At 37.7% G+C, this 21523-nt stretch overlaps 1 protein-coding gene across 1 annotated transcript in view; it reads left to right on the top strand.

Annotated features, from left to right (window-relative positions):
• LOC112972648 (ras and Rab interactor 3-like) overlaps positions 1-21523 on the top strand; it is a 178850-nt gene that overhangs the window by 81190 nt on the left and 76137 nt on the right. The window contains exons 13-19 of the mRNA XM_026079456.1: positions 5118-5284; positions 7429-7543; positions 9681-9793; positions 10417-10482; positions 12260-12410; positions 12994-13068; positions 13603-13702. Coding sequence (XP_025935241.1) covers positions 5118-5284; positions 7429-7543; positions 9681-9793; positions 10417-10482; positions 12260-12410; positions 12994-13068; positions 13603-13702 — 787 coding nt within the window. The remainder of the gene's footprint in view (positions 1-5117; positions 5285-7428; positions 7544-9680; positions 9794-10416; positions 10483-12259; positions 12411-12993; positions 13069-13602; positions 13703-21523) is intronic.

The raw sequence follows: 21523 nt of genomic DNA, 5'->3' as shown, positions 1-21523 counted from the left end.
TTCCTAGGGAAATTTGCAGAGCTGAAATCAATAAGGATTTTCCAAGAAGGCAGAGAGGCAGCTGCTGTGTTAATATTCCTAACAGCAAATTAAAAAACATTGACTCAGAAATTTTTTATTTTGCAACAAAGACATTTTTCAGCAGAAAATCATTCTGATGGAAAAGTCACAATGGATTTAGTTTGTTACATTTCTTTTAGGTGCTTCTGTGCTGAGTTTTTGGGACAAAAATTCATATTCATCTGTTGTGTTTTGAATACAGCACATGCTCAGAAATGAATTAGGCTTTCAGATTGGCTAATTTGCATATATTAAATTTTTCTGATGGGTCTCAAACCTGATGAACAACGCTTTCTAGCAGAAATTTGCTAGCTATCCAGATTACCTCAAAGCTCCCAGTGTGGAGGTGTGTATCTTGTTAGTATGCATTTTAAGGTCAAGATCTGAATTAATATTGCTAATGATATGTGGATGTAAATATAATCTTTGTAAGTATAAAGCCTAATTAGGACCTAGGGGACAGGTGATTTAAAAATCAGTTTTCATTGGGGGGAAAACAGTTTTGTTTTTTCCAAATGAAAAAGACAGAGAGATTAAAAAAAGTAGTAATTTAAAAATGATAAAGTGGGGCACCAAAAAATCCTGCAGCACTAAACATCATAGGCCAGCCTATAACTGCCTTATTTTTCTTCTAAGTTTATCATTGCCAAAAGCAAAAAATAAAAAAAAATAGAAATCAGTAGTAAACTCCAAGAAAACTTTCCCATTTTTCAGGTAGCCTTAAATTAGAGATTTATGTGACTAATAATATAGTATTGCCAATTGGATTAATGCTTATCAGGGATTCTAGAACGTTTTTTAGATCAGTCAGCTACTGATTGCCATGTGTAAGGAAGATGCTTTTTCCACATTTGAAGGTTTAGACGTGTTCTTCTGAAGTATCTAATATGTGAAGTAGTGATTTGTAATTCTTATGTTCCTAATGTGAGTTACGTAGTAATGCGCTCCTGTTATCTCTGTGTTTGCCTACCATTCTTTTAAAGGGAAGATGAAGCGGCAAAGCTATCAAATTTACATGGCCGAACTACAGTAACTACATCTGACTCCTGCCAGTGTAGTTGCAGACTCCAATCTGTCTAAAACTGAAGTGTTTTGCATGCAGCTTATTGACTAGGACACATGGGCTGTCCACGCTATCTGCAGTTGGAAGATCTACTTCAGTCTAGCTCTAACTTGGTCCCATGGACTGAGGGCCTGTTATTAACTGAAGCACTTTAGGTGTGTGCCTCCCAATCAGCTTTATACCAAGGGAATCTCATTGGTGTGATTGAAGACTGCTCTGTGTTGCAAACCAAAATACAGTAGATGGGGACAATCAGGTTATATATACTTCAAAGGCACACTCTTGATCTGAATGAAAACACAAAGGTAGTTTCACTGTTTTGTACAGAGCTCCTCTCAATTCTGTGTGGATGTTACAAATAGGAAAATATTTTTCCTATAAAAAGGCACTTTATTTAGTGCCTTAAGGAAATGCCCCTTTCTTGTAAGTACTGTGATGTGTGTTGTTAACAATTTTTACCAGCTGTGGTGCATGTTGTTAACTTTTTTCACCAGAAAACTATCTGTATGTGAAAGTGATTCTTTTAAGCGTAACATCTGGAAAGAAAAGCACCCCAGAAAGGTAATGAAGATTAGCAAAGGGCTCTCTGTTGCAGTGCTGTCCCTTGGTTTTCATAAACATTGTAATCAGGCTCCTCTATAATAATACCTCTCTGGAATATTTGGCATGCTTGGCTTCCAAAAATCTGTTAAATATTTTGGAGGAACAGAGAAATGGATATATAAAGGAGGAAAAATAACTTCAAGCAAAAAACGGATCATTCAGTGTAATGGTAGAGTGAAATGAACAGAATATGGAGCAGTGTGGGCTTTTATAATAAAGCAGCGTTCTTTCATTATTATCATGAGGGGTTGCAATAAACAAATTATGCCTTTCCTCAGCTATATGTGATGCTGCAGAAGCCTTCAGATCCAGAGCTTAAGAAGTGGCCCGTACTGCTAAAAAACAGCTGAGCTAATGTCCTGTAATGGGACTGTTTGTCTGTTTTTACAGAATAGCTATTTATTGAATAATAGTGTTAATGATGATAATTTTCTTCCTTGCAGATGTACAAGGCATGCTAAACAAGAATCATAAAACAATTTGTCATTAACTAAAAACACACTCCAATTAAACAGATTTATAGCTAAATCATTTTAATGGTTATTTTACAATGGGTGGTCAAAAACAAATCAACAGAACAGCACAAGAATTTCAAAAGAGTTAAAAAAGTAAATTTCTCAAGCTGAATGTTGTTTATTGGGATGTTGCAGCAAACTCTTACTAAACTACCAAGTTATGGCATAAGAGAAGACTCCTTTAGCACTGGGTGGCACACAGGTTCCATGACCCAGCACAGTGGGAGCTTAAGAAAAAGATCTGAAGCAGAACCAAGGCCAGATCTATTTTAGGCCTTATATAAAAGTTTATAAAAACTAGGAAATCCCAACACAAAAGAGAAGCCAATGTAAAGTGCATCACGTAGGCTGCTTTGGTCATGATAGTTAAGAACTATTCCAGGCTAGCTGTAAATGGCCAGTCAGCTTCTTTGTTAACCCAGCAAAACCCAGAATACAGTTCTTGTCCTCTGAAGTCTCAAGCCCGGTTGTCACATGATGAATGCAAGGGTCACTTCCACAAACTATATAACTGAAAAATGCAGTTCTGACCCATGACTTTCTGTGGATAAAGCATCACCAGTAATGGAGCCAAGATTTTTAATCTAATGCACATCCATTCAGTCTGAGCAAAGACAAGGGAAAGGCAAGTCCTTTTCCACCAACATTTCTGTCTTCCTAGTACTTAGCAAGATTAGCGATGCCAGTGGTAAAGCACTGTGCATTCCTACTGGTAAGCATTTGTTTAAGTGATTCAGGACATTAGACAGGATCCCTGGCAGGATGCATATTCCCCAACAGAGGTTAATAGCATCTGTCCCTACTCATTTCTTTTATTCATGGTATTGAAAAGACAAATGGGCCTGAATCTCTTCTTTGCRGAGCAGCACTGCAGTCAGTCAGATTACACCAACATCAGATCAGAGTCAGATCTGTATTTTTTCCTGTCAGACAGTCACCCACTCATTGTGCATTTGGAATTAAGCACTGAGGAAATTACCGGCGTAGCCCATACTGACTCGTTTGACTATGAACCAAGCTTAGCAACATGGGTAGACAAAGAGTACAAATTAACCAGCAGGAGTCTTTTAATGATCCAGACTGAAACAAATTAAACAGAAGGAGGTGTAAATTATCATATGATATTTACAGCCTTGTAAACAGAGTTGAAGTGAGATGTGAACTAAGAAGTGTCATTTCTTTTTTTGGACAGAACAGATAAAAGGTAACTGTTTTAAAAACCTGTATAGTAGTATATGTAACCATAGAGAAAAAGGACTTTCCAGTAAAATCTGTAATAGCTGCCCAGTGACATGTAAAATTCAAGGAATAGAATTGACCAAGGGACCTTAATGGTATTATGTGTTAAGTTCCACAGCTGCAAGCTAAAGGGAATAAAGAGCCAAGCTTATGCTCAGATTTCCTGGTGGGCTGATGACTTCTCAGAATTCACAAGAAAATCTCAAGTTATGGAGCTGCTTCATCACTTAAGCAGGAAAATAGCTAAGCACTGAAGTACATACCCAAATAAATGAATGAAGACTGTTACATTAAATTAGACTTTTAAGTAGCCTCACAGATTGCAGAGGTAGTACTACATTTTAAAATGTCTAACATTTAATTTCATTGCATCTGGTGCACATAGGTCCAGATGACAGATTTCGGATCTAATTAAATTAACTCAGAAAAACTCACATAAACAAATCCTAAATCCCAATGTTTTTGCTGAAGGAAAGTTCCTGGTGAAATTGATGGAATTTTCCCTGATTATTATGGGCCCTTTTTAATTTAGCTATATATATTTACCAAAGATGTATCTGATAGTTTTCAATGTGATCACCCRTTTTGCTCAAAATGGCATATTTTGATAGATCTCATGCATATAATTATCAGTTTATTTATACTGATTGAAACAACAGGAAATACTTATTAATCCTTACATCCTTATAATAAAAATATGTAAAGAAAACCCAAACAAAACCCACCATGCAGTTGGCTGTAAAACTCAGGTTTAGCCTGAAAAACAAATGTGTTATTCTACTTGCAGGATGCCTCATGAAACATAAAATTTCTGGTATTTCCAGAACTTATACCTCAGAAAAATATGTCACAGTTATAAAATAAGTCTCTCTTATGTATTGAGATTTACATGCGCATTTACAATACTTAGCATTTTCTAAAAGTGGAAAGGTTCGCACTTGCCTTCATCAGTAATAAYGGGTCTCTGGTACTGCTCACCGGTTGATTTCAGAGAGTTGTACAAGGGCAGTCATTATCTTCTTTTACAGAAGCTAAGTGACTTGCCCAAGGTGGTGCTATACACATTTGCAGAAATAGTTGTCAAGTCTAGATCTGCTGAATCCTAGTTTGAGGTGCTCTTGAGTGACCACAGTCAAGAGTGTGAGACAAGGTTGTCACGCTCACAGTTTGGGTCTGCAATTCTCTTTTTCTGTGAAAAGTAGTTTCTGTTGTTGCACAGAAGGTGCAGGTTATTTTCACTACCAGCCTTTCAATCTTCCTTTTAAAAAGTTCAGCAAGTAATTTTTTTGATTTTTATTTTGGATTAATAATAAAGATACACGTATTTGAAAGAGCAGCAAACCTGACTAGTATTGTGGTTTTAAAAGCAGCTATACTTTCTGACTGTTTCCTTCTTGGGTTTACATACACTTTGGCAGGCTTGAATTGTAATATCCTGGCATATGCATGCAAGGTCAGAACTTGGCTGATGGTATAAACACAGAGCAAGCAAGGATGAAAGGTACACTGGAAAATGAGATGACATGCACAGTTGTAATCAACTGTCTGGGATCTTATCATCTGCTGTGTTCAAAGTAACAGAGCCTAGGATAGTGACAGAAAAATTAAACTGGTTCTTTGCTTTCTTTGTCCTGCAGATGGAAAAATGAACAGAACCAAATGGATTTTGACATGGCCATTGATATTCCTGCTCTTTTGCACCATTCCAAACTGCAGCAAACCACGCTGGGAGAAATTTTTTATGCTGACATTCGTCATATCCACTCTCTGGATTGCCTTGTTTTCCTACTTTATGGTGTGGATGGTAAGTGCATGTAGCAAGACTTGCCATATTGAGTGAAACATATGTCTCAGAATAGCTAATATATCTGTTGTGTTTTTGTTAAAGAAGCGTATGTAATCATAGTGCAATCTCTTCAGCGGATATTCTAATTATTATAATTCTAGCTTTATGATGCTCTTTTCTCACAAATATTTGGGCCTTGTCCTTACTGTATGGGACACTTAGAGATATAGGAAGGTGCCAGCTAGATTTTCAAAAGAATGTAGGCATCCAAGTCCTACTAGTGGATGGAGGTCTAAATGGAGGCATTTCGCTCTCAGCATCTGTCTTGAGACACCTTTAGAAATATGGCTATACAGTCTGATACTGAAACATGTACAAAAATCAGATGGGTAGCAAGATTTGAAGACTCATAAGTACTGTAAAATACCTTGAGTGGACTAATGCAATAAAATCCTTTTTAGGGAAGAGTACTATGATTGCTTGTAAAATGTTTCCATTTGCCCTAGATATATGAAAAACAGACTGTACCTGGTGTAGATCTGTAAATTGTGATCAATTTAGGAGCACACTTACTTGAAGATTTGACTAGGTTCCTGTTTTTTCTTTCTTACTATCATTTAGTTTCTCTTTTTAAGTGTACATTTTCAGTCAGAGAAGGGGCACAAATAGGAAAGCACCTCGAATTGGTTTTAGAAATGGAAAAAGTAATGATACTTTTGAAGTATACTTTGAAGTTACCTTTTTTCTACACTGAAAGATGCAAAGCCAAGAAGTTGTATATACCTGTAGCTGGAAGATTGGTGGCTTGTGGTATTGGAAGAATTCATATGCCCATTTTTTCTTTCGAAAGAAAATGCAGTGAAGAAACTGTTGACTTCTTTCGTATTGGAATATATATAGTCATAGAAATGCAGTATGCTGAAATTTGGTGTGATATTTTAGAAGAATTTTTGCTCATTACCTTCTTACYTGCAAAAATTTTTTTGGGTGGAGAACAGCTCTATCTTCCCCAAATATGTTAGGCATTTGTGGACTGCTTTATAGTCGTGTTTTCTCTCATGGAAGGTTCTGTGTTCTCTATATATTTAATTTATAAAGTTTTGCATTGTAAAGTAACCCCTCTCTCTCCTGATGTGGACTGTTTTGGAGACACTTAAAGAGAAATTCATATGCCAGCCATTCATTCTTCCTGGTATAATTGTGCCAAAGCCACACATTCATTTCATACCATCTGTCCTTTTAAGACCATACATGTAAGGCCTTGGTGTCATTTGCAGGTGTCCCCCTTCCCAAACAAGAGACGTGCTCCCCAAGGCTGCAACACCTCTTATTTCAAGAGGCAGCCAGACCTCAGTACCCCATTACCATTTACAGCAGGGGATTCATGCCCACTCTTGTTTCTGAGCTGCAGCTTGCCTTTGAGAATATGAAGGCTGGTGAGTGGATTCCCTTCACCCTTAGCAGTCTTGACAGGGAAGCAGCTGCCTGTCCCTGCTTCAGTCCTTTCACTCCCACAAGGCTCTTTCCTTTGTGTGCTTGGCTACCTGTTCAGCCTTTTTTCTTGAGTCTATTTCAGTCTGCTTTGGATATTCACCTAAATACAGTAGCCTCTCCTTTCAAAAAGTTCTACTACAAACTTCAGCCATTCCCTAAGCTCTTGTAAAGCTGCATCTGGATCCCCAAGGGACAGTATAACAAGACCTGCTCACTTTGGGATTATATCAGGAGTCGTGCGAGAAACTGGTTCCTTCTTCATGTATTGGGGTAAAATAAGTTCTTTGTATCTCTGCCCCTGTGTCCCAGTATAAATTAGTTCCAGTCCTTCTGTCCTGGGAATTGCACTAGGAAAAATCTTGTCATTCTTGGGAACAAAAAACAACAACAGCAAACCCCAACAGGTTGGACTGTGCATGTGCTCCTCCTTAAAAGATTAGTATGTCCTGTTAGAACTACAGAAAAGGGAGCTTTTTGTTTGCTCATAAAAGGCTTAGGAATATACCCCAAAGTACTCTTCACTAGGTTGGTTTTAGGCTGGTTATTGCAGAAATGGGTGTCTTGAGTCAGGGTCCGCACCAAAGATCAAAGTTAAGAGTGTGCCATAACTGTATTGAAATGGGGGTCTTTCCAATATTACAGGTTAATCTGTTTTCCTTGCTGTTCAGGTGACTGTGATTGGATACACCCTTGGGATACCAGATGTGATCATGGGCATTACTTTTCTAGCTGCAGGAACAAGCGTCCCAGACTGCATGGCCAGCTTAATAGTAGCAAGACAAGGTACCCTGTCTGATGGCACATAATTACAATCTTACATACCTTTTCTGTGATTTACTTTCTCCATACATGCAAATTCTCAATGCAATTTTATTGTTTGTTTTTTATTTCACTGTATTGTGAAACAAAAGGTCATCCCTGTCCTGTTATCTTTTGCTTTATGGGACTGGGCACAGCCTAGTATTCTAGGTCATTCAACACTGAGATATCCCATGCATGGTATGTATCACTCAGGGTGAAAGACGTAAGTAGTAGGCAAAACTGGAATATCAGCTATTAAAAAAACATGCATAAGAATATATGCTGATCAGCACTTGTCCATGTAAAACTTGTATTGATTTTCAAAAGATCTCTTGAACCCAGAGAAGTGAAGTGGTTTAAGAGGATCTGGCAGAAGTGAACTTACTCCAAGCATACTTCTTGTCCAAATGCAGACATCTTTCCCTTTGGCATATGTGAATAGAGGCACTGGAAAGGGTTTTAGATGAATGTGTGCAATGTACTCTTCAACTTTCTAACTGAAACTGTCAAATACTTCTCATGTATCTTTAACTTTTGATTAAGTTTTTTTACATTTCCTTTTTTGTTTGAGAAGTATCTCTAGCCACATCCTTTCCTGTTGTAGTTGAAAAACATTAAACCTGACAGTGTGCTGTCCTGTACTTCAGTAAAAGAAGAATAGGTTCTGACTGTAGTCTTGTCCACTATTCTAATTCCCCTAGACTTTTTTTCAGATAATGAGCTCTCCATTACACATCGGTGGGCAAACAGCAAGGGCTCTGAAGTCATAAATTAACTACCCGAAAGTCCCATCTTTGCAGTATGAGATAGGAATAACACTATTAAATAATATGTATCATTTTGGAGAGTCACACTTTAGACATAATCTCTTCTTCAGAAGGGGATTGCTTGATTAAAAAGGATTATATATTTAAAATAATTAATCTTCCAGATTATGTTATTTGTTGTGTGCAGGAAAATCTCACAAAAAGCAGAACAAAAGTATTCAGGATTCTTATGGAACTACCTTCCTACTAAATTAATTTTCCATATGTAGTATTAAAGTGAACAGATTTTTGGAAGAACAGAAGGAAAACTTGTTACATTTTAAAATGAACAGACTGCTTCTTTAGATTAGTTCTTTAGTATTAGGCAAACTACTGCAGGTATTGTTTCTTCTGAAAGTGAAGGCAAGCTTGGCAAAAAGCAGCCCCTCTCTCTCAAGGACAGCGCAGGGCTTTTGTACCACTTGGTTACAAGAGAGACAGTTACAAGACAGATTACAGACAAATATCTAAAGAGTAGAGAGTGATATTGCCATAATATGGATCTGAAGCATAACCTTTCTCTCAGTATCTCCCTGCATGCAGAGACTGTACTTGTGACTAGCAGTGTCTGTCTCTGCTCTGTGTACTCTCAAAAGTATTTGCAGGGCATGTCCCATTTACATCTAAGTCCCTTTTCTTTCCCAGTATGTGTTTTGTGGAAGTGATTGAATAGTTAGGCCTGTGCCTAAGGGAAATTAGCAAAGGCAGAGAAGAATTCTGTTGCCTTCACTGCTTCCACTGACATTAGTGCAGAACAAGATGCCAGCCAGAGATATTCAGTAATGCCTAGTGACTTCAGCACCATTCACTCCTTTTTTAATTTCCTGTAGCACTTTGTTGTACCTAGAGTGAATCATTGCTGATTAGGCCCTGACCCCACGGAAGTGCTTAGTATCTTTGACTCCTATAGGGTTTAATTCTATTCAGGATCACTTTTTGTCATTGACATGAGCTAAATGCCAGGTATCCACAGACTAAAACCAGCAGACAATCTCCAGGTTCTCTGTGGCTGCAGACTGTCTAGAACAACTGTATCAACTTCTTTTTTGAATCTGAATTGAACTCAGATGCTGAATGACTACCATTCACCCAGTAAAGGCTGTCCAAGCCACAGGGAAGATGTAGCTAGAGTGAGCAAATTTTGCACACTGTTTTCAAAAGTCATGCAAAGATTATGGAAATTATCTCCCTACCACAGATACTCTGGCCAATCCAAGAGGAATTGGGTCAATGCAGATCATTCCCCTTTAATTTCCTCTAATACATGGAGTATACATTTGTTTTTAGCTGAGAGTTGTTTTTTCTCTCTGCAGGCCTCGGTGACATGGCAGTATCCAACACAATAGGGAGCAATGTCTTTGACATTCTGGTGGGCCTTGGAGTTCCATGGGCTTTGCAGACCATGGTGGTTAATTATGGATCAACTGTATGTATACTGGGCGTATTTTTACTGTGTCCATTTTGTTTGTTTAAAAAAACATAGCCTAAAAAGAAAGCATGCAAATAAAAAAAATCTCCTGAGCATGTTATTGGTTGCTAAATAAGATGTTATTTCTTGGTCAGGGAACCAGGAGTTATGGGAGCAATTTTCCTTCTGCAGGACGCAATTAATTCCCATTGTTGTCAGTTGGAATACATTATATTGTATAGCAGGAAAATAGGGCCATGGATGTCTGGTTTTGGCTCTGTCATTTCCTCACTGTACAGCTTCAAGCACATCTGTCTGTCTCCCTGTGCCTTAGTATTTTTGTCTGTAAGATGAGAATAACAGTGTATTTCTACTGAGGATCTTTAAACTAAAAATCCTCTATAAATGCCCATGTTTTTTATAGAGGTGGGATAACTTGCACATGTTTTGATTCTTTAACCATCCCATTCTCCATTATGATAAATCTGTCATGGATTTACATAGTTTAAAATGGGTAAGTCAATCACTGTTCAAAACAGGATGGAGACTACCATAAATCAATAAATTGGTTTTTGATCTCCAAAGCACAGTTATTATATGTTGAACATTTTAAAGATCTCTTCTCTGTCTAATTCCCACAGGTTAAGATAAACAGTAAAGGACTGGTCTATTCAGTTGCACTTTTGCTAGGATCAGTGGCACTTACTGTAAGTATTTGTGTGTTTCCAAATGTAACTCTTTGGAGTATTCAAATTGTAGAATAATTATTAGCTATTTACTTGACATATTATAGAAGGACAAATTAGAAGTACTTATCATCCCCAAAGCATTGATTCTTAGAAAATACAATCCCTCTAGCAATACCATGAGTAGAAGAGCTGCCATTGTCCTCACTGAGAACTGAAATCTGGCACTTGGTGCAGCAGAGATGCTGGATACATATAGCTCCCATTGATTTCAATGGCAGTGTTGAAACTATGGGATCCAAAAGTGCTTCTGTGCTCCTGTGTCCAGCTGCATACCCCAGGCCTGTCTCTACTTTATGTTGGGACAAGACCCAGGTACACTCCATCCCCCTTTGCCTCTGCATCTGGTTTCCAGGGCCAGCCTGGAATAACAACGTGCTCTAGCCAAACCCCTTAATGGAGACTAGTCTATGAGGACCGTGAACCTCAGCACTTTGAATAAGCATGCTAAATATTTCTCAGCATAAGGCCCTTATCCTTGTAACGCATGACTTGTTGAGGTGAAACAATAATTCTGTTTCAAAAGTCAATTTTGCTGGTACTTAGGGCCTGGTCCTGCTGACTCCCAGGGAACCCACTGTGGGAAGAATCAAATCCCAAAGGTATAAATACCCACTTATACTAACATCTTTTCACCAACTGCCTGTGGAGACTCTGTAGAGGAGGTGGTCATCACGGGAGATTTCACACTGTTGCATGGCTAGTTCTTACAAAGCTCTGCATCACCTGTGCACAACTATAAGTGGTAGAATGAGCAAGGCTGTTCACTATGCCACTAACTTCTTGATGTATCTGATTTATAAGCTGTGGGAGCCTGTTCTTTTCCTGTCCTGTCCCAAATTCTGCTATACCGCACAGTGCTTGTGAAACAGCAGAGATATTCTTTGGACATTTGTATCTGATGTCATTGCATGCATATTAGTAACCAGCACTTTGGAAAACATAGTGGGATTATGTAGATAATATTATGCTAGCTGTTCGGGGTTTTCTAAAAAGACCTTCCTCATAGCATAAACCATATCAGCTGAGTTCAAAGCATCTATTATTCTTTCATTTGTACTGTTGAATGCTCTGATTCCTCCCCCACTCCTCCCCAGCAAACTTCAACAGAGACTTTTGAGCAAGACCAAAATAATAATTCAGAGTTACTCCACACCACTGGAAATAGGAGCCTTGTGTGAATTTCAGTGCTTTGCTACCTGTAGTTTGTAACTCCCCTTAGTTCTGCTTTCTTTAATGATTTACTCAGCTCCAGCTCTTCTGAAGCTGTTGAAAGAATGAACGTTTGGTGCTTGTATGCTACTGGGACATAAAAGATCTGAGGGGGGCACTGGAGGGACAAGGCTTCAGTGCATTAATTTAGTTGATACTGAAACAATGAACAAGTGCTGCTGTGCCCCACATATTGAAAATGCAGCACATACTGAAACTGAGCACCTAGGAGCCTATTTCTCAGTTAAATGAAGAACTTGTGAAGGGGCCTTGAAGTGGGTTTATTTAATATTTTGTAAAAGGATCTTAGCAAAGCTGAGAGTCAGGCCAATGTTGGATCGGCTTTTACATTCCTTTTCTTGATCAGAAAAACATATGCTGCCTTTTCATCTGTAAAATTACCAAGAATATATATTTATCTTGGTTAGGGATCTCTAATTCAAAAGACTCTAATTTTTAGCTTCTAATGGTGGTTTCCAGAAGTCTCCTTTGGAGCTTAATTAACTAACACTTTGTTTGCTTGCAGGTGATTGGAATCCATGTAAATAAGTGGAAGCTTGACAGGAAATTAGGCATCTACGTATTGTTTCTTTATGCTATTTTCTTGTGTTTCTCTATATTGATAGAGTTTAATGTCTTCACTTTTGTCAACTTCCCAATGTGCCGAGAAGAACTTTAAACCACAGTAAGGAGAGAGACTGAGATTCTTTTGATTACATGTGCTGTAAATGACAGGAGACTTAGACATTTCTACCGTGTCTCCGTCAATAATTTGAGTGTCGTTCCTGCTTCATCAGCTAACAAGCACTTTTACCTGTGTGGAAGGAAAACGTATCTTTCTTTTAACATGCTCACTCGAGGCAACCAAAGCATTTTCCTCCTCTTTGGATATTGCTGCTCAGTCATACAGCTGTGTGGATCTCATGCAGAACTCTCAAATGTCCCATTTCTGGGACATACTGTTGTGGTTTTCATTCTCTTGCAGACGATCAAACACCACCAAGGTTAATAAAAGGACTGGAGAAAAATCTTTATAGTTCTTTTGTTTTTGACAGTTACTGTCCATGGAAGAAAAAGAGGCAAGTTCAGAACTTTTCTTGGCTCAGTCAAAATATCTCAACTACAGGACCTGAAAGTCCAAGGCACATATCATGGCATGCACTGTTGAGAACATCATTTCCCCCTTCAAGTGCTCTGCTTATAGAGGAACTGCATGGACAGTTTTTGATGGGAATGTTGACTATTTATTACTCTTTTCAGTGAACATGAACAACTTTGCAGAGAAAGAAGAGGAAATGGTTGATGTTGTATCACTTTTGATGATGCACACTAAAAGTAAGAGTATCTGAATACTGAAGAAGAGAATTTCATGCAGAGATTCATACTTGAAAAATATGTTTTATCATTAACAAGAATGCTGTATACATAAATATAAACTAGCATTTGTGGAATATTACACCGTGASAAAAATTTTGCATTGGCCCTAGTAAGCCCACTTTGTAAATTTAGAAGAAACTAATCAAATAAAATCCAACTGGGTGCTCGGTAGCTATCAGTTATTGTTACCATCTGAGAATAGTATCTTAACACTATCCAGGCTTTCTGACAATAAAACTCACCCTGGATATGATTTGATTTGATTGGTGGGGGAAAGGAGCTTATTTCATCATTAAGGTACTAATCAAGAAACTAGTGTATTCTTCTCCATTTTTTATTTATTCCCGGAAGCTTAATGAAGATGGGTGTCTAACGCTGAGCAGTGCAGATAAGAAACAACTAGGACAAAAGCAAGTCTGTCAAGAGAATCTGGTCCTTGATTTGATTGCATGCAAGTTTTAAAGTATGATATGCTGCTTTTTTAACCCCTAGCAGAGCCAGGTTTTGATATCCTTTCCACCAGCATAAATCTGACAAAAGGAATTACTCTGGATGGACAGCAAGATCTGGCCCAGAGTGTTAAGAATAATGGGTAACATTCCACGTTGTAGTAGTCATATGATTTAGATTCATATGATTGAGAAATGAGCATATTTTGAAACCTCTACTAAACTTTAAAAATATATTAAAGTTGTATATGAATGAAAGAGCACATAAGTTTCTAAAGAAGCACAGTTGACTTTATACATAGATTTTTTTAATTTTTTAATGTTTATAAAGCAAATCTATCAATTAAAAGTTGATGCATTTTTAAATACATTAATATTCTGCACTTTAGTCTATATATAAAAATTCCCATTATTGCATCAATGAGAATATACTTTAAAACTTCAGTAGACAAGCACTAACTCAGAAAGTTCTTTATTTTGCCATATATGACAAATAATTCCTTTCAACCAGCTCACATGTAGAACAATGTTTACATCAGGCGATGTGTTTACAATTAAGGCTATTTTAAAAATTATTTTGGTACAAATTAAGGAGGGTATTTTGCTGTTGAATTTTAATGGGAATTGGATCCTCTCAAAATATGTGATATTTGCTTCACTCTTGTTACAGTTGTCAGTATTAGTACCCAATTAAGGTTTGGGATTTTTCACCTTAATTAGATAGTTAAACTAATTAGTCCTAACAATGGCAACAAATCTTTCATTATTAAAATGCTTTATTGACTAGACAAGCATGACAGTAGACTTATTTGTCCTCACGTATGCAAATGACCTCTTCCCTGGCATTCAAAACATTTTTGCCGCAGTGTAAAGCAGAAGAGGTTGAATTCATATTCATCTTCATGAGTGATCTGTTGCAGAAGGGTTGTGAAGATGCAGCACACTGCTACACACTGTAGGAGCATTCCCCTTTAGTCTCACTCTCTTCCCTGCTACCTTTCAGGAGGATGGTTTGCTGCTGATACTTTTGTGATGGCTTAGGTATGAAAAGAGTAGAGGTGGAAGCTGAGTTAAATGGATTCTTCCTAGGTTCTGCCTTTCCGTGGTATTGGAGAACTAGCTGCCTCCAAGCAAACATTTGCTCTTCTGTGCACAGTACAGGCTGCCTGGATGTCTTCATACTACAAAAGAGTAATTCCAAAATCTAGTTTTGAATGCCTAGTGATCAGCTGAGTTGACAGTGGTGAGGGCATCAGTTTTTACAGTGCCAGACCCAGCAAATTGTACTGTACCTTCATATTTCTGAGCCGGCCAACTTTAAAAGAGTAGGGGCACCAATTTGTTCCATAGCAGCTGTTCCCTGGCCCAAACATGCATGAAATTGCTTGATAATGGCATGAATCCTTGAGACATCATTTCAAATTGTTCTGCCTAAATTGATACTATTTTTATGGTTGAAATATCACCTGCACCAGAAAACCAGTGTCATCACCAGAGACAATTCCATAAGGTAATACTGACCTTAAATGTCATGACTGGTCCTGTCATCTCTTAGTCCTCACTAAAATGTAGACCCACTTCAGGAAAATTTATACTGAATTCTAATGCTGCACCTCCTGAGGCAGTGTCACATGCACCTTCTGTTATGATACAGATATCCTGCCATGCTTATCATTATTTATAATGTTAATAGGATTTTCCTCTAACAGCGCCATATGACCAGGGATATACTGTTTGCCAAAGAATTATTAGACACTATATCAGGGCCTTGATGACACAAAATAATGTGAAGTAGTTATGCTAAAGAGCCCCTATATAGACTTTATCCATATGCTAAAATAAATAAAGATGACAGTTATAGACCAAGCCATGCAGAAAAATTGGTGTGGGAAAGATCTGACTGACAGATTGTTACATGTCAGGTACACCTGCTTCAGAATGTGTCAGTAATTCAGGAAGATATTGCTGAGTAACAGCGGACTAGTGCCTTTCACATGTACAAAAAAATTGCTCATATGATCAGGAAACCACCACAAATTTTGCAATTTTCCAAGCAAGAAAAGCAGCTATTTGTGCTTGGCTCCCTGAAATTAGTACAGTTTTATACTGCATCTGTTCAGATTGTGTCTGTAAAATTTTGTAGCCATTTTGTTCTGCTAACCATTGCAAAAATTAGCTGGCTGAGTTTGGAATGTATGTCACAATGTTGTGTAAGTTAATGTTCAGCTCAAGAGTGAAAAGAAAGCTGGTGGATGTGAGAGGGAAAACTGTTACTGTGATCTGAAAATTGCCAGCATGCTAACACTGAAAAGTAATACAACTCAGAAAAAGACATCCCATATCCAGCAAAGCTTAACTTTAGTAGGATTGATTGCATGCTTAAAGCTAAGTGCGTATCCAAGTGCCTTGCTGGATTGTGTCCTAAGATGACAGCTGAGCATGTTCTCTGGGTTTTGTATCACGTTTGAATTCTTTCATATATTTTTGGTTCTGTAGTCTAAACATTTTATTTCTTCCTCAAACAAAAAGGCTTGGCTAGAGTCTATGGACTTCTGCTCTGCTGTTGTCACTTTAGATTTGCAGTGTTGTTAATAAGAGGAGAACTGATTCCTTGTCTCAGAGACAACTTCAAAACTGTGCACCTGCYCAGGTGCACAAGCAGGATGAAAACTGCATTACAGCAGGCCAAGAAGAGCTTCGTAAGAGGTCTTTTCTGCTACGATTCCATTGGAGTAATACAGTCCCATGTAGACCTGCAGGGTGAAATCCTGATTGTAGTAATCCAGTGGGAGTTTTTCCATTGAGTTCAGTGGTGTCCAATTCCATTTATAGACCATAACATTTATACTGCATTATAAAGTTGTGTGATACAAGTCCCACTGCAGGTACTCTGAATCCCACTTATGCATGGAGAGTATTGCCTRAGTAAGGATTCCAGGCTCAGGATCTACATGTCTAAACCTAAATCTGGAAAGCTAGAGCTGTGCTTATCTTCATGACTATTTGATGATCTAAGGGCTGCTCTCTAGGTTGTGGTCCATCCTAGAAGAACACCTTAAGTCTTCCCTACAGGTACAGCAGAGTCAACCATCTTTCTCCTGGCTCAGTCATTGGTGTGCCAATTTTATTTTATTTTTATATGCTTCCTGCAGTTGTGACAAACACATAATTAGTTCCTGATTTTAGATTACGTTTGTAAACATTTTGTCAACATGTAAAAAATACAGAAAAGTTTTTTTCTAGTCTAATTCTTATATAGCAATTATAGAGAAGATTCTATTCTGTCTTTGAATCTCTTTGTGACTGTGCTTTAATTACACACACCTGTTTCTATTAGGTTTTTGCTCGAGTTGCAGAATTCTCTCATGAGTTTTGCTGTCTTCCATTCTTGGTTTTCTTGCAATTGTAATGCCATTTATTTGTGTACTACAGTTAGATGTTTTTGATAGAGTGATTTAGATTGTATAAATACTGCCTGATTATTCATGCCAAGGAAAGATCAGACTTTCTAATGTAACATGAAACAGACACTAAGATAACATTGATAGCCAGGTGAAACCAAAGATTCTTGCTAATTAAAATGCAGCACTTTTGGGCATAATGTTCTATTGTTACAAGCTTCAGATCCTTCAGTTATTTGTGTTTAAGAATTCAAAAGAAAATCTCTGCACTCTTGCACTTACTACACATTTTCCTTTTTATTTTGGGGGGTCTGAACTCTAGATTTTTCAAAGTTTGTTGGGTGGTGAGATGTATATGATGGTTACAGATTAATGACAGCATTTAGTCCCAGCAATTCTGTACTAACCCCACTTGCAGCTTTATTATCATATGAACTATTTTGAAAACTGTATGCACATTATCCATGTTTTGCTGAAGAAAAGAATGTTGTCATTCAAATGACAGGTGCATTCCAGTTTCTTTCCTAGCATGCACATGTTTAAAAATCTCCTTGTGAATAACTTGAGCGTACATTTTCCTATTCCACACAGTAACAGAACACAGAGCACCTTTGTGTGGGGTTCTGATATTTTTTCCTCAGAGAAAGCTGTGAGATCCTACTCATCCATGTCCTGAAATCTGAGATACATGTAGCTCCTACTCCGCAGACTGAGAGGTGTAATGATTGTGGCAATTTGTGTATCACACGTTCTGCTTGCTACCATACTTCTGATATACAACACACTGTCTGAAAGAAATGAATAGGAAATTAATGTTATTTTGATATTTCCTTAAAGGCAATTACCAGTGTGAAATTAATCCCATTTTTTCCTATTTTTCTTGCCCCCCAAAATGTATGTAATCGTGGCTATCTTATCACTGAGGTGATCTTGATAAGCTTGAAAGGCAAATGGGAAGGTTGATGTGTAGCAATAGGGAATTGTGACAAAATCTGAAGGTGTCAGAATATATCAAAGCTGGACAGGCAAAGTCTCTGGAAAGACTAATACCCACTGAGATGCATCTTTTCAGAGGGTTTTTGCAGCAAGATTATGGCCTTTATTCAAATACTAGTTGCATATGCAAAGAACACTTGTAAATCTGCTAGCCCAGTAGTGTCTGTGTTCCAAATGGCTGAATCTCTGCAGCAAAGTTGTGACCAAATTCTTGCCTTCATGTTCTTGGGAGTGGTGCCAGTGTTCATCAATGTCCTGGTCACTGGCACAAATTTACATCAATGGAACTGAGAGTAGAATTTGGCTGCCACTATCTCCTCTGTTGCAAGCAAGTATTTGAAATCATTTATGGTCACTGAAATAACTTCTGAACCTTTTAAAGTTTCCTTTGTTTCACACTTGCAGGCATTTGCAATGCACCCTTGAGAAGTGCAGTACCTCTTTAAATACTATTAAAACTTTCTAGAACTGCTTACTTTGAAAACAGGAAGGGATGAGTTTGTAAACTGTAAATACAAATCTATTTATCATGTTATTTATTTTTTCAATGACTGTGACCTTATGCACTGTGAATGCTCTGTGATATGGGGTCCTTTGTACAGATACATATGTCATGAAATCCAGATGGATTTAATGTGATAATTCGTTAAAAAATGTTGGCATGTTATTTGATTATTTTTATTGTGAAAATTTTAAAAGTAGTTAAAATGAACTAAACATTTATAAAAAATTCTAGCAGTCAGTATTGTAATGCACTATATATCAACAGATGTACACTGTCAATAAAACATATAAGAAAAGCTATAGTGTTTGCTGTATTTTTCTCKGATGATGAGAGCATGTGAAATATTCTCATATGTGTTGTTGAAAATCTAAAATTTCAGGAACCTACTGGGAYATGTGCCTGCACTTTCTTGGTGGAATCGGGACCCTGCTGAACTGAATGACGAAAGGCCCTCATTTTCRTCTTTTCAAAGGGCTATCAGCTGGATCAAGTCGGTATTTGGGGTGATTAAGTGTGTCAGAGTTTGATTCACAGCAATTTCATAACACTTGTTTGCTCTTTTGGGGCTAGAAATGTTTGGTTTCCTGAAAGCACAGTCTGGTGTACTAAGGCACCAGTCCAGRAGGCATTATGGCAGTCTCAGGAACACCCTGATCACGGTATTCTGGCTGCTTTGTCCCATGGTATAGTGACATCCAGCAGGTTCACACTGAGTACTGGATGCTGACTAGAGGGAATGGAAGCAAGGTCTAAGCAGCCACCTGCAGGTCTACTTTCCTGGTTGCCGAGGCTCTGGAGATACTGTGAAGAGAAAGAATATCCTCTCTTAACTCTGGAGTGCCCATTCTCAACATCCCTCTAATCCATCTCAGGACCTAAGATGACTTCTTGTACAAGTACACAGCCCCTGGTGCAGTCTGTTCTGGGTTGAAGAAAAGCTTTTAAATGGAATTCTTTGAAAAAGAGGAACTAAGAGTTTGCTTAGTCTCATGTGCTGGTTTATTCACAAGTTCTTTAGATAAATGTCTTCTCCCCATTAATACTGCTAGTCAGCAAGGAGATAGTAAAAACTAAGCTTGACCTTATTTTTCTTAACCTTGTGAAGCAGACAGAAAGAATATGCTGCATTCTTTGGCTTTTGTGGAGGAGTTCAGTCTTTTTCGCACGTGCCAGACTAACTTTTTTAAGCTGGGGAAAGAAAAGGATTCTTTTGTAAACACAGAATTAATTTTTTAAAATAATCTAAATGTAGAAAGTGCCCATTCTTTTAATACCCCATAGGTTTGGCATGATGACCCATCAGGATCTATTATGTAATAAGCTCTATAAAAGGCCCATAATCCATGGATTAGTGACACAATAGGCATGACAATTCCCACAGGCTCTTATCTTATACCATATTACAGATGCTGTTGCTTCCTACTATATGAAAGGCAGAATTGTTGTATAACCTGCATAGGTTGAAAGCACCTTATTATAGCCAAAGTGCTTGTTGTACTTAAGGGCTTCCCCATAAGCCATTTTTAAACCTTTCCAACTCAGCTGCATAAAAATACAAAAAAGGGCTGCAAAATGCTGTGGTTTAAGCTGAAAAGGGTGAATCAGTACTAGGAAAGACAAGAATTCTCTCTGTCCCTATACACACATGTGCACACGTGCACACGCACACACACACACACACACACACACACACACAGAAATTGAAGCAATTTTTAGGCTAGAAATGAGCTTGTAAACAATACTGCATCTGAATAGCCCAAATTGTTGGAAAATTCAATTCTTTCTCTAAAACCTATTTGGCTTGGATCTGTCACAGAGAACCAGCATTTTGCAGTATCTGGATATTACTTTGTTATTTAGCTTTTGTAAAATCTGTTTACTTCCACAGCCTGATACTAGAACACAATGTCACATTCCAATCCTGTCAGATCTCTGGCTTAAAAGAACACCCAGCTAAGCTCTGACAAAATATCTTTTGTTAAAATTTGCCTTTATTTTCACATTTTAAATATTTTACAGAAACATTTAACCATTTTGCACAAATATTAGATATTTTGCAGAAAAAAATTAGACTTCATGAATTTTTAGTCAATATCTTTAACAAAGCTAATTTCAAAACTTTACATTTTTGAAACAATGTACATTCTTTAAATTGCAAATAGAGTGAAAGATTTCATGAAAAACAACAACAAAAAAGGTTTCTCTCAGATCACATGAAAGTGAAATAGCACCACAATACTGGATTTTTGTATTTTATTCTGTATTTTGCTGTTTTTTTCTGTATGTTTTTAACAGTTCTAGTCCTTATGTTTCTTCTTCTCTAACAACTTTTTTGGAAATGCCTAACACTTGGTGAAAACTGATATTCTGTATGCACAAAATCTTAGCTCTTTGTAAATCTGTCTAGGATCACTGCATATCTATGTGAACACAGATCCTTCGCATGTGGGCAGGGCAGTACAGCACATCTTTATGGTTTTCTGCCTCTCAGCAAACTTACTTCGTGGCAAAGCAAGGGTAAACCTGAGTGGGACTGGTTACCATTAGATTGCAGTGGAAGGAAATGAAAACCTGGGGTATAGCTGAATTTGTGTGATACATTCAGGAGTTTGTTSTTATTCCATCATGCAAGGTACATTTCAAAGGCGCCAAGTTGCTGAACAAATTCAGAACACATTTTTCCTGGGACCTCTGTGCACAGAACCAACTCTACTCCAGAGTCAACAGAAGAATTCTGAGCTGAGATCTGGCAAGCCTGCAGTGAGAGATGGGTGAACCTCAGCCAGCTAGTTTGTCCAAGAGGACTGAAGTGACTTCATCATTGTCTGAAAGTGCCTACCTGAGTTGGAGTAAAGAGCTCCCTAATTTAGTAGAAAAAAGCATAATGAGATCCAGTAGATGAAAAGTTAAACTAGACAAGTCAAGGCAAAAAGATCAGGTGTGAATTTTAATAATATTGATAATTAAGCCTACCTAGAGAGGTGATGAATTTTCCATCATGAAGCCTTTGAGTCGGGCTTTCTTGAATTTCTAAAATAAATCCTTCTAAAGGCTTTTTAAGA

Source organism: Apteryx rowi, unplaced genomic scaffold, assembly GCF_003343035.1.
Source record: "Apteryx rowi isolate R43461 unplaced genomic scaffold, aptRow1 scaffold_5, whole genome shotgun sequence".
Classification (NCBI taxonomy): Eukaryota; Metazoa; Chordata; class Aves; order Apterygiformes; family Apterygidae; genus Apteryx; species Apteryx rowi.
The sequence above is the reverse complement of the archived record's forward strand: the minus strand, read 5'-3'. Positions and strand labels throughout refer to the sequence as shown.